Source organism: Rana temporaria, chromosome 9 (genome assembly GCF_905171775.1).
Source record: "Rana temporaria chromosome 9, aRanTem1.1, whole genome shotgun sequence".
NCBI classification, from domain to species: domain Eukaryota; kingdom Metazoa; phylum Chordata; class Amphibia; order Anura; family Ranidae; genus Rana; species Rana temporaria.
In genome coordinates, this window is record NC_053497.1 from 121,343,581 (window position 1) to 121,356,006 (window position 12,426).

The window sequence follows — 12,426 nt, forward strand, 5'->3', positions numbered from 1 at the left end:
AAAACAGATGATCAGTAAGAAGTGAAAGATACCCAGACATAAAAAGGCTCTATTAACGTGAAATAAATAAAATAAAAAAATGTATAAAGGAAAACTACAAAATGCCAAAATAAACTGCTTTTTCCTAAAGGTAAACCTTGCAAAAAAAAAGAAAAAAATATATATATATTTATATATTATGGACAAACACAGTTAAACCTAAAATAATTAAAACTAAAAAGTAACACACAAAATTATCAAAATAAAATGAAAGTCAAAAAGTTCCCCAATAATTAGCAAAAGAAAAGGGATTGACTGCCCAAAAAGCTAGCTATCAGAAGTACAGTTTCCAAACTGACCTTTATCTCTCCATGTTTCATTTGTCAACTTGCTTCCAAAAAACTAACACCATAGCTACTCTATGCCCCCCCATGTTCCATCCTAAAAATGAATTTTCTATTAACAGCTTGCCTTTAATGTAAAAACAAAAAAATTCTGCCCGGAACCCCGCTTTAAGATCATGCAGCATATTATGGTTTTCAAATAATTTCCTGGGCAAATCTGCACATACATTCGGAGTGACTGCGAATCTAGAACATGCAAGATTTGCCTGAAACCCATGGTAGTAAAGAACCCAAACCTCATTTGTAGTGCATACTGTAACTATTAGAATTTTGTTTTACATATATCTTTCATATCTGTCATTAAAAGGGTTGTAAAGGTAAAAAATGTTTTTCCTAAATAGCTTTCTTTACCTTAGTGCAGTCCTCCTTCACTTACCTCATTCTTCGATTTTGCTTTTAAATGTCCTTATTTCTTCTGAGAAATCCTCACTTCCTGTTCTTCTGTCTGTAACTACACACAGTAATGCAACACTTTCTCCCTGGTGTGGAGAAAGCCTCTTGAGGGGGGAGGGGGCGAGAAGGAGTGTCAGGACGCCCACTAACACACAGCTCCTTTCTCTATCTGCAAAGTAGAGAGTGTCCTGACTTGCCTGCTCGCCCCCTCCCCCCTCAAGAGGCTTTCTCCACACCAGGAAGAAAGCCTCCCGTCCCATTACTGTGTGGAGTTACAGACAGAAGAACAGGAAGTGAGGATTTCTCAGAAGAAATAAGGACATTTAAAAGCAAAATGGAAGGATGAGGTAAGTGAAGGAGGACTGCACTAAGGTAAAGGAAGCTATTTAGGGATTTTTTTTTTACCTTTACAGCCCCTTTAACATCTGATGATAGATCTTATTCACAGCAACCTTTATTTGCTCGTTCCTCAAACTATATATAAAAGGATTGAGAAGAGGAGTAAGAACTGAGTACACCACTGTTACTGATCTATTTTCTTCCAATGAATCTGAGGAAGATGGACGGAAATAGGTAAAGAAGATGGTTCCAAAGAAAAGTCCAACAGAAGTGAGGTGGGAGGAACATGTGGAGAATGCTTGGTACTTTCCTGTGGAAGACTGTATTTTCAAAATGACATTGAGAATCCGAGCGTAGGAGATAACTACAAACACAAAGGGACTCATGGTTACAAATGAGCCTTCGGTGAACACCAAAAGGTCATACTGTGATTTGTCAGAGCAGGAGAGGGCCAGCAAGGGAGGAAGGTCACAAAAATACTCATGGATTTTGTTTGGACCACAAAACTTCATTGAGGAAACAATAGAGATATGTAACAGAGAATGTAAAGATGTAAATGTCCACGAAAAGACTATCAGAGCCAAACACATTGTCCTGTGCATGATGGATAAGTACCGTAGAGGGTTGTTGATGGCAACTAGCCGATCATAAGCCATAATTGCCAGGACAAAACACTCCATGCTCGCTGTACAAAACAGAAAGAATAACTGGCTCATACATCCTTCAAAGGAAATGGATTTCCGATCCCAGAGAAGATTGGTCAACATAAGAGGAGCCGTTACTGAGCTAAAACAAATGTCAACAAAAGAAAGATTTCCTAAAAAGAAATACATTGGGTTGTGCAGCTCCTGGCTACTGACAATCACAGCTACTATGAGAGCATTACCCAAGAGTGTTACTAGATACATTGTGAAGAAAAGAGAAAATAATGGCATTTTCTGGTCTTGACTATGGGACAGGCCCAGGAGGAAAAATTCTTTGACCCTTGACTCATTGATTCTGTTCATTGGAAATTCACAGCTGAAAATACCAAAAAATTAATTTTGTATTTGACATAACTAATAATTCATTCTTAGTGCATGCAAATCACCATTACTAACTGGAAAGAATATAGCTATTCAGCATTCCTTAGAACTTCCACAAATTTATGTAGTGGTACCCCGTAGGGGCTGCTAAGTGATATGACCCACCTGTCACCCTACCCAGCCCGGAATTTACTTGCCAGACACTCCAAGACAATGACAAATCCATTGGCTTTGTTTTGTTGTTTTATTGAGGAATTTAACTTGAATGGGGTATGGGAAATATGGGATGCCCAGTAGAATAATAGCAAAATTGCTAAGGACAATATATACACTCTTTATACACTTCTCCAGACTCCTCTTGCACAAATCTTGCTTGCAGACTATTGCTCTATCTCTCTCTCTCCAGGAGCAGATAGCACATGGTTAGGCCTGACACTGGCTCAGCCAGGCCTTAGGAATTGCCCTTTGCAGGCAGGGACAGCAGGTATAGCAGGAAATATGGAAAGTCTCCTTAGTGCTAGCTGTCCTTACTGATGGACTACTGCTCCCAGTCAGCCCTCTTCAGGCCTTGCCAGCCCTCCTGGCTGCAGCTGCCTGACTTCACTACATGCAACATCACAGTCCACACTACTGGCTCTGCAGCCATTCCAAACGGCATAATCCCAGTCCTCTCAGGCGTGCCTCGCCAGCCCTCCTGGCTGCAACTGGTGGTTCCCTAATGAAGATTTGCCTGGCAGTACTAGGTCCTGCTGTCCAGCCTAGTACTCCATCCTCAGTTCTTCCACCTGACAACTCCCCTCAGCTGGGCTGACCCTGGGTATTTTAAGGAGGCCTGCCCCCTACCAATCCTAGTTTGGGATTAGTCAGGGCTTCTGGAGGCACCCCAGACAGCCCCGCCTCTCTTCCCCTCCTCTAGAAGAAAAAGGGAGGTAACAGCAATGTGATGCTGTCTGTGAGTCATAGCTGCTGCTCTGAGCCACTCCCAGCCCACACAAACCAAAAACAAACAGACCTAGCTTACAGATAGGCCTGCTTAAATTGACCTACACTACCAAAAATCCTAACCTCTAGCACCTACCTATGTGAGGGGTGCTACATCTGTATTCAGAATTCTATTTAATCAATCCCCCATGCTCCCACCTCTGCTACATAATGCTTTTAAGGGATTTTGTTTGGATTTTACTATTTTGTGTACCAATAGGACGTGTAGCCTAATGGGTTGCTTAGTGTTTCATAACAAAAGTATATTCATACAGTCTAGTATTGTGGGATAATTAACCAGTTGACCTCCAGAACATTTATCCCCCCCCTTCATGACCAGGCCATTTTTTTGTGATACAGCACTACATTACTTTAACTGACAGTTGCGTGGTCATGCAACACTGTACCCAAATAAAATTGATGTCCTTTTTTTCCCCTCACATAGAGCTTTTTCTTTGGTGGTATTTGATCACCACTGTGTTTTAATTTTTTTGCAATATAAACAAAAAAAGACCAACAATTTTGAAAATATATATATATTTTTTTACTTTCTGCTATATCATACAGTGCTGTGAAAAGGTATTTTCCCCTTCCTGATTTTTAAATTTGTTTGCATTTTTCTCACACTTAAATGATTCAGATCATCAAACAAAATTTTAATATTACACAAAGATAACCCGAGTAAATCCAAGATGCAGTTTTTAAATTATTATTTAATTTAAGGGAAAAAATCTGTTCAAACATGCCTGGCCCTATGTGAAAAAGTAAAAAAGAACACAATAGCTCCTCCCACATTTACCAAAAAACATCTTGATTATCCCTAAGACTTTTAGGCAAATATTCTGTGGACCTATGAGACAAAATTTGATCTTTTTGGAAAACATGTTGGAACATCATACCAACAGTCAGACATGGTGGTGGTAACGTGATGGTCTGGGGCTGCTTTGCAGCTTCAGGACCTGGACGACTTACCATAATTGATGTAACCATGAATTCTGAGCTCTACCAGAAAATCCTAGAGAAGAATGTCCGGCCATCAGTTTGTGACCTCAAGCTCAAGTGCACTTGGCTTATGCAGCAGGACAATGATCTGAAACACAACAGCAAGTCCACCTCCAAATGGTTCAAACAAAGCAAAATTTAGGTTTTGGAGAGGTCTAATCAAAGCCCGGACTTAAATCCAATTGGAATGCTGTATCATGACCTTACACAGGCCATTCATGCCGGAAAACCATCAAATGTGGCTGAATAAAACAATTCTGCAAAGAAAGGTGGGGCAAAATTGCTCCACAGCAATGTGAAAGACTCATTGCCAGTTATCGCAATCACTTGATTGCAGTTGTTGCCGCCAAGGGTGGCACAACCAGTTATTAGGTTTTAGAGAGCAATTACTTTTTCACATAAAACCAGGCAGGTTTGGACAGCTTTTTTTGCCTTAATAAATGAAACCATCATTTAAAAACTGCATTTTGTAATAATAATGCTCGCTGTATCACAGGAACGCGCCCGCAATTACTCACCACCATGCGAGCTCTCTCGCATGACTGTGGTCAGTACTTGCGGGGAGGACCAGAGACAGCCGCCGATGGACCCCAGAAGACGTGGATCGGGGCCACTCTGTGCAAAACGAACTGCACAGTGGAGGTAAGTATAACATGTTTGTTATTTTAAAAGGAAAACATTTTTTTCCTTTACTAACCCTTTAATTGAAACCAATATACACTATATGCTTTGTTAATATTTCATGTCTGAGTTTTACAACTACCTTAAAGAACTTTGGCTGTTCACTAAGCCAATGGTCAACAAAGCTTGCAGTGCATGGTATGAAGTTTTATCACATACAAGCTTCTCATATGCGGATTATCACATTCCAAAATTTCTGATCACCCAGGAAGTGCTCCATGCTGTTCATTAATGGAACTATCCTATCACAATGCATGTGCTGGGGCAGTCATTTATTGATTTTTTTGTCTGAATATTTAATTATTTTTTTTTGACAGTAAAAGTTTTCTTTTTATTGACATATTGACAAGTGACAGGAAACAATGACAGTTGAAAGGCAAAACGTATACATTCAATCACAGATTGCATTTACAGATCGATTAGGGAAATCAAGGTAAGTAAAATAAAAAGGGGGGGCCACAAAATAATATAGACAGATGAGCAGAACCTAATGTCTAATAGTCTTATGTACCCCCACCCTCAAGGGGAGTCCGTAGAGGAGGAGAGCCATACATAAGGGGGGGGCCAAGGGGAGAGGGGGGTACACTCACACATGGGGGGGACCCGCCACCAAGGGGGGGGGCACCTAGCCAGAGGCATCGACCCAGTTGGACCAGATCTTGTCGAACTTCGTCGGGCAATTCCTGCTTTCGTACGTGATCCTATACAATGGCAAAACCTTTTCAATTGCGGACCGCCATGAGGACCCCGTAGGGATCTCCGGGCCCTTCCAAAAGAAGAAGGATTTCCCTCCTTGCGTAAAACAAAGCAAAAGTAATACAAAGCTTGACATATCTATCACCCTCAATCTCACTCAGATAGCTAAGCAAGAATATGCGAGGATCCATAGCCAGGTCCACTCCACAGAGATCGGACAGGGTGTCAGCCACCTCCCTCCAAAATGCATGCAGTTTAGGGCAGGACCATACCATGTGGAAAAATGTCCCGGTGTCAATCAGGCAACGGGTACAGAGTGGGCTCCTAGAGGGGTATATCACAGCCAACCTCTGCGGTGTGTAGTATGCTCTATGCAAAAACTTCAGTTGGATGAAACGGTCTCGGGAAGCTATCATGGAGGGGATATAGGAGGAGACACAGTCCTCCCACACCAAGGTCAGGGATGTCCGCACTCCACTTACCCAGGGCCCCGGTCGTGTCCACGTCATGAGTCACCGTAAGTTGGAGAAAAAAGGGAAGAAAGAGGGCTACCCATCACACCCGAAATCAGGAGGCGCTCAATGGAGTCAGACTCGAGGATCACCGGGTCCGGGAATTGCGAGGCAAGGGCATGCCTGAGCTGCCAGTATCGAAACTGGAAGGAGAGGGGAAGGTGGTAAGTCCGTCTCAGTTCCTGGAATGTCGCTATCTTGCCATTCGGCATCACATGCCGGAGAGTAAGGATACCTTTTCTTGCCCATATCGCAGGATCGGGAATCTTGCATAGGTGGGGAAGAAGGGGATTAGTCCATAAGGGAGTGTGGGGGGAGACAGACCCGGGGTTAACATTCTTGACCCTGGAAGAGCGCCATACCTGTAGAACAGTCTTCATGGGACCAGTGACTGACGGGTGCGCTTTGGGGCCCCTAAAGACCAGGTTGGAGAGTGCCGCGTATGAGCCCAACGTGACAGCCGGGTTTTGTCTGGGTTGAGAAAACCACCATCTCACCGTGACCAGTACCGCCGCCCAGTAATATATCAGAAAGTACAGGAGCGCCAGCCCCCCACTCGACAGCGGGAGATAAAGGGTACGCCGCGCCACCCGGGTGGACGCCCAGCCCACACAAAGGTTGTAATTATACCATCTAGTTGTCGGAAAAATGACCGGGGGATAGGGACCGGGGTCTGCCTGAAAAAATACAGCAGTTTGGGTAGGTATATCATTTTAATAAGATTCCCACGCCCGACCGGTGTGAGAGGGAGGTTTCGCCATGTCGCGCATTTCTTGGTCAGTTGCTCCAATATTGGCAGCACATTCCTGACACGATAACTTCCCGGCTCCGAGCTCACCCGGACCCCCAAGTAAGTAAATTCCTCAATCCAACGAAGGGGCATACGTGAGTCCACCCAGGGCACCGATGGATGAAGCGGGAATAGGATCGACTTGTCCCAATTAATTAGAATCCCCGAAAATTGACTAAAGTTATCAAAGTGGGCAAGGGCATTTTGCAGGGAAGAGGAGGCGTCCGCTAGGTACAACAGGGAGTCGTCTGCATATAAGGACAGTTTTTCCAAGGGGACCTAACCCGGATACCCCTAACCCCGGGGTCCCCCCGCAAGTGAGCAGCTAGGGGCTCGAGCGCCAGGGCGAACAATGCCAGGGATAACAGGCAACCCTGCCTAGTCCCCCTCTCAAGGGAGAAGGAGTCCGACAGGGTGCCGTTGGTGCGGACGTGAGCCCTGGGATGTGCATAGAGCATGCGTATCCAAGAGAGGAAACGGGGGCCAAGGCCAAAGCGGGAGAGGACCGTCCAGAGGTAGCCCCACTCGACCGAATCAAAGGCCTTCTCGGCGTCGAGTGAGGCCACCACACCCGGGGCGCCCGGTCCCGCAATCGCCAAGTGCGTGTGTAAGCGACGCAGATTGATATCTGTACCACGACCCGGCATAAAGCCCGTCTGGTCCGGATGGACCAAGGCCGTGATGACAGAGTTTAAGCGGTTGGCCAGTATCTTCGCGAAGATCTTAGTGTCGACGTTGAGAAGCGAGATGGGTTGATAAGAGGAACAGAGGGTAGGGTCTTTACCGGGCTTGGGGATGACCACTATCACCGCATCACTCATCGAGTCTGGGAGAGCCCCAGATTCCAATACTTGGGAGAAAAGGGACAGCAGCCGGAGCAAGGTCTTCAGCACAGTTCTTATAGAATTCCCCCGGGAGCCCATCCGGTCCCGGCGTCTTCCCCCCCTGCATCATCTTTAGTGCTTGCTGAATCTCCTCTAATTTAATCGGGGCATCCAATATTTTCGCCGAAGAGGGGGTGAGGACAGGAACATCCACAGCCTCCAGGTAATCAACCAAGTCAGATTGTTCGTACACCACTCTGGAGCTATATAGCCTCAGATAGTAAGTGGCGAAGCATTGGTTAATCCCCCTCGGGGCAGAGTGGGGGACCCCATCATGATCCACAATTTGGGCAATGGTGGTGACCCTGGACTGTTCCTTAGACAGCCAGGTGAAGAGTCTACCCATCCTCTCCCCCTGTTCAAAGATACGCTGCGATTGGTGGAGCAGTCTCTTCTCCGTCAGGGACGTCCGCAATAGTAGAGTCTGTCGTGTCAACAACTGTAGCTGGTCATAATGGTGAGGGTCCCGAGTCCGAACATATAGGGCCTTCTGTCTGCTCGCGTCCCCCTCAGTTCTGGCAAGATCTGCCCTGCACTCCCGTCGCACCGCGGCTATAATCGACTGATACTGTCCCCTGGAGGAAGCCTTAAAGGCGTCCCACACAAAGGTCTCCGCCGCCGTGCCCGGGTTGTCAGACCAATATTGTCGGAGGGATTTGTGAAACCGGGGCTCCACCCCCGCGTCAGTTATCCAGAATCTGGAGAGTCTCCAGAGTCTGTCCGTCGGGTCAGGCGATACTGTCAGGGATAAGAGCAGCGGTGCGTGGTCAGAAATACCCCTAGGGAGAATGAGGACATCCCGGACTCTGGGCAAGACGGGGGCCCTCACATAGGCCAGGTCTATACGAGAGAAGGATTTGTGAGTAGCGGAGTGGCAAGTAAAGGCCTTAATATTCAGATGTCTCCACCGCCATACGTCAGTGAAGCCATATGTATCAGCCCGGGCCGCCAAACCCTGACGGGTCGTGCCAGGCCCGGCACACCGGTCCATAGCAGAGTCCGGGACAAGGTTAAAATCACAACATTGTCAGAGGGAAATTGCGCCAATTTAGTTGCGAGTGAGTTCAAGACCCCATGGGAGGCAGGCAGCGGCAGGTACAGGCCCACCAACACCCACGGCAAGCTATGGATCAATGCATACACTATCACATACCTGCCATCCGGGTCGAGAACTAAGTCAAGAAGCTTAAAGGGGACAAGGATACTAACACCCCTGGCATAGCTTGAGTAAGTGGAATGGTAGTGGTGTCCCACCCACGGCTTCTTAGGGCTGAGGGTCCTACTGCCTATCAAATGCGTCTCCTGCAACACACAAACATGGGGATGGTATTTCTTAATGAATTGAAACACTAAGGAGCGTTTAATCAGGGAGTTCAGCCCCTGTGTGTTCCAGGAGAGGACATCAAGAGCAGCCATGCAAACCAGTGAAAGAGATAACATGAGGATCAACACAGGTCAAGAGACATGGGGCAGCCCCAACAGCCATTGCAGGGCCGAGAGGAGGACCATGGCTCCTGGCCAGTACAGCTAGATGTGGTGAAGAAATTACTGTCATATAACATAAACATAAAACAAAAATAAAAACACGGGGGCCAACAGGGCAGCCCAAAACGGAGGACAGTTTTCATCCCAAAAACAACCAGCCTTCAGGCCAGATCTGAGGGCAGTGAACAAAAGGCAGTCCGCCCCTTAGAATCAAAACAGTCAAAAAAGAATAATAAAACAAAAACAAAAATTTCCTTGAGGCATCCGGTACAAATAAGAGTGTGTGGAGCACCCGGAGCCCCGGGGGTACAAAACTTCAGAGGGGCATGTCCTGAGCATCGCAGCGGTAAGCGCAGTTCAGTATCAGGGTGGAGAAGCGGGAACAGTCACCCGGAGGGTCGCCATGGCTAGCATCAGAGCGTCAAAGGCCGGGGAACCGGCGAGGATCGCGCCATCCGGCGGTGGCTCCTTCTGGGCGTCCATGCGGCAGGTTGAAGGGGAAGCAGCAGGCCCGAGTTTTGGCGTGCTGTGCACAGCAGGCTTGTTCCGTCTCCCCCGGGCCACCGGATCTAGTCCCCCGAGGGCTCTGGCAGGTAAAGCTGGAGATAGCAAGGCAGTTAGTGGTGATTTCACACCAGGATCAGAGCAGGATGGTATTCCAGGCTGGGAGCTCAGCGGTTACACGTCTGCTCCCATCGCCATCTTGGACACGCCGCCTTTGTCTGAATATTTGGTATCATCAAACACATAGCATTGTAGAAAGAACTTTAGGATAAACCTTTACATGTACAGTATCTCACAAAAGGGAGTACACCCTTTACATTTTTGTAAATATTTTAATATATCTTTTAATGCGAGAGGCTGAGCCATCCACCCCCTCTAGAGCCCAGCGCTCCAATGATTGCTGGAGTGTCAGAATAGACAGCGGTAGTCGACAGTCATAGCTCTCTGCTCAGATCGGAGGGGACAACTGAGCGATCAGCGATGTTTGATCACTTCTTACTGATGCCTTTCTGCTGGCCGTCTCTTTCCACAACTTCCTGGATTCCCTGCATGCATTGCAGTTTCTCCTCTGCTGTTTTCTTTAAATTTCTAAGGACTACAGATTTCATGGTACCTTCCCGCTTGCAAGCAGTGATTCCTGTACTGACTCCGCCTCCTGAAACTCCTCCCCTCAGCACCTCTGTAGTTCAGAATACAGGCTCTGAGAAATGTAGGGCATAGCAGTGCCTACAAACAGGACATAGTGAATGTGTATCACGAAATTTAAAGAATTAAAAGTGCGGCCTTGATTTTATTTTGACGCTGTTTTTGTAAGAAAAAATTATTTTGTGTCAGTTTTATTCCTATTACTAGAAATGTAAACATCCCTTGTAATAGAAAAAAAGCATGACAGGTCCTCTTAAATATGAGATCTGGAGTCAAAAAGACCTCATATCTCATATTTAGACTAAAATGCAATACATTTTTTTATGTCTTTCTAAAAACAAAAAAAAACAAAAAAAGGCCATTTAAGAGCATTAGGTGGAAGTGACATTTTGACGTCGCTTTCGCCCTGCAGTGGTATGGAGACGGGTGGGGGCCATCTTCCCCTCACTCGTCTCCAGGCCACTGACGTGAGAGGAACCCAATCGACCTCTGACGGTTCAGGTAAGCGGCAGAGGGCACAGGAGAGCACCGGGGGAGGGGCACTCTCCCGCCACTGATAAAGTGATCTTGTGGCGTATCCGACACAGAGACCACTTTTATCTGAAAGAGGACCGCCCGCTCTTGAAGAGGGTACCGGGGTTATGGTAGCTAGCTGCTACCATATCAACTGTATTCCTCTTCAAAGTAGCAACGTAAAAGGACGGCGGGTGGTTCGTAAGTGGTTAAAGGCCAACAGAGGCTCATACTGGAGAGATCACTTACCTTTAAAAAAAAAGAACATAAAATATTTGAAACACAATCACAAAGTTATTTTGTAAGAGAGAGATTATAAACTATAATATTTATGGAGCTTTTCCAAAATATATCAATTGGCATCACTCAGACGTGAGTTAGTGATACATTATTAGTACCGTAGCATTCTCTTTTAAATGGTTTTTCTATTCCCTTGTGTCTTTTTAGTGTGGCAGATTCCTGCTTTGGGAATTGGTGTTTTATTTTTAGTCATGTTGTTTTTACATAATCCTATTTCATAATCATAATTCTAAATGATTTACGTTTATTTAAAGGTAATAACAAAATTGTAACATATTGCAGTTTACCATTTCTTAAATAGGGAGTCTGCATTTGTTTTCTTATTTTTCTGAGTTTTTCCTCTATTTTACAAATGGTTATCATGCAAATAACAACGTTTTTGGGTGACAATGCTTTATAACATATGTCTAAATAGAGAAAGCTGTAGACTGATATATCCTATCTGAGACCCACATATGGTAAAATAAGGTAATTATACCTATGAGATACAGCTTTCTCTATATAGACATATGTTAAAAACCCTTATAAGTGAGAATATAGACACATGTACACACTTGTTGGAAATCCACATCCTCCAGGTGATGCATTCAACCTAGGAGCTACTCCCCTAGTAAGATATAAATTATTTGAACCAATATAATGGACAATTTAAAATTAGTTGAATAGCTGTAGGTAAATTTAATATACTATATGCCCCCCTCCATCCCCGCACGCCTAATGATGTGTGACTTCTTGTAGATAGAACTAGACTCCCTGCCCACTCCTTGGATGCCTAACCACTGTGAGAATATCCTGGTGTGATGACATTATGACACCAAGCTCCCAGGAGAGTGCTGCCGGGGAAATGACATCACTAGCCGTGGGTGGGAGAAGGAGAAAGTGCAATAGATCAGCTTATAAATAAGGTAAGGAGAAAAATAACCGATCAATGAGTTAATTATTAGCATTAATAGATTGATTAAGAAAAAATTAAAAAAGTGGGTGGAACTCCGCTTTAAGATTGAAACGCGTTGGGGTTGTTCTTAACAGCAGCATTCGTAGACATACTGTTTGTGTTTTGTTCAATGTTCATGTCATATTGGACATCTATCATGCAAAATTTTGTGTACACCAGAGCTCTTGTTGTTGTCCCTCTTTTTTCATGTGTTCCCTTTCTCCCCCTTCCCTTCTTTTGATATTGCCGTTTTATATTTGATGATTTTTGATATCAATCCAAAATAAAATAATATTTTTATACAAAGCAAATACATTTATTACTTGTAAGCTGCGTATAGGCCCCTGGGAGTATTTTGT

At 45.1% G+C, this 12,426-nt stretch overlaps 1 protein-coding gene across 1 annotated transcript; it reads right to left on the reverse strand.

The window, feature by feature from the left end:
• Positions 1 to 1,183: 1,183 nt before the first annotated feature.
• Positions 1,184 to 2,122, reverse strand: LOC120914580 (olfactory receptor 1361-like). The gene has a single exon (XM_040325259.1). It carries the CDS (start codon positions 2,120 to 2,122, stop codon positions 1,184 to 1,186), a length of 939 nt encoding a protein of 312 aa, XP_040181193.1.
• Between the last annotated feature and the right edge of the window lie 10,304 nt (positions 2,123 to 12,426).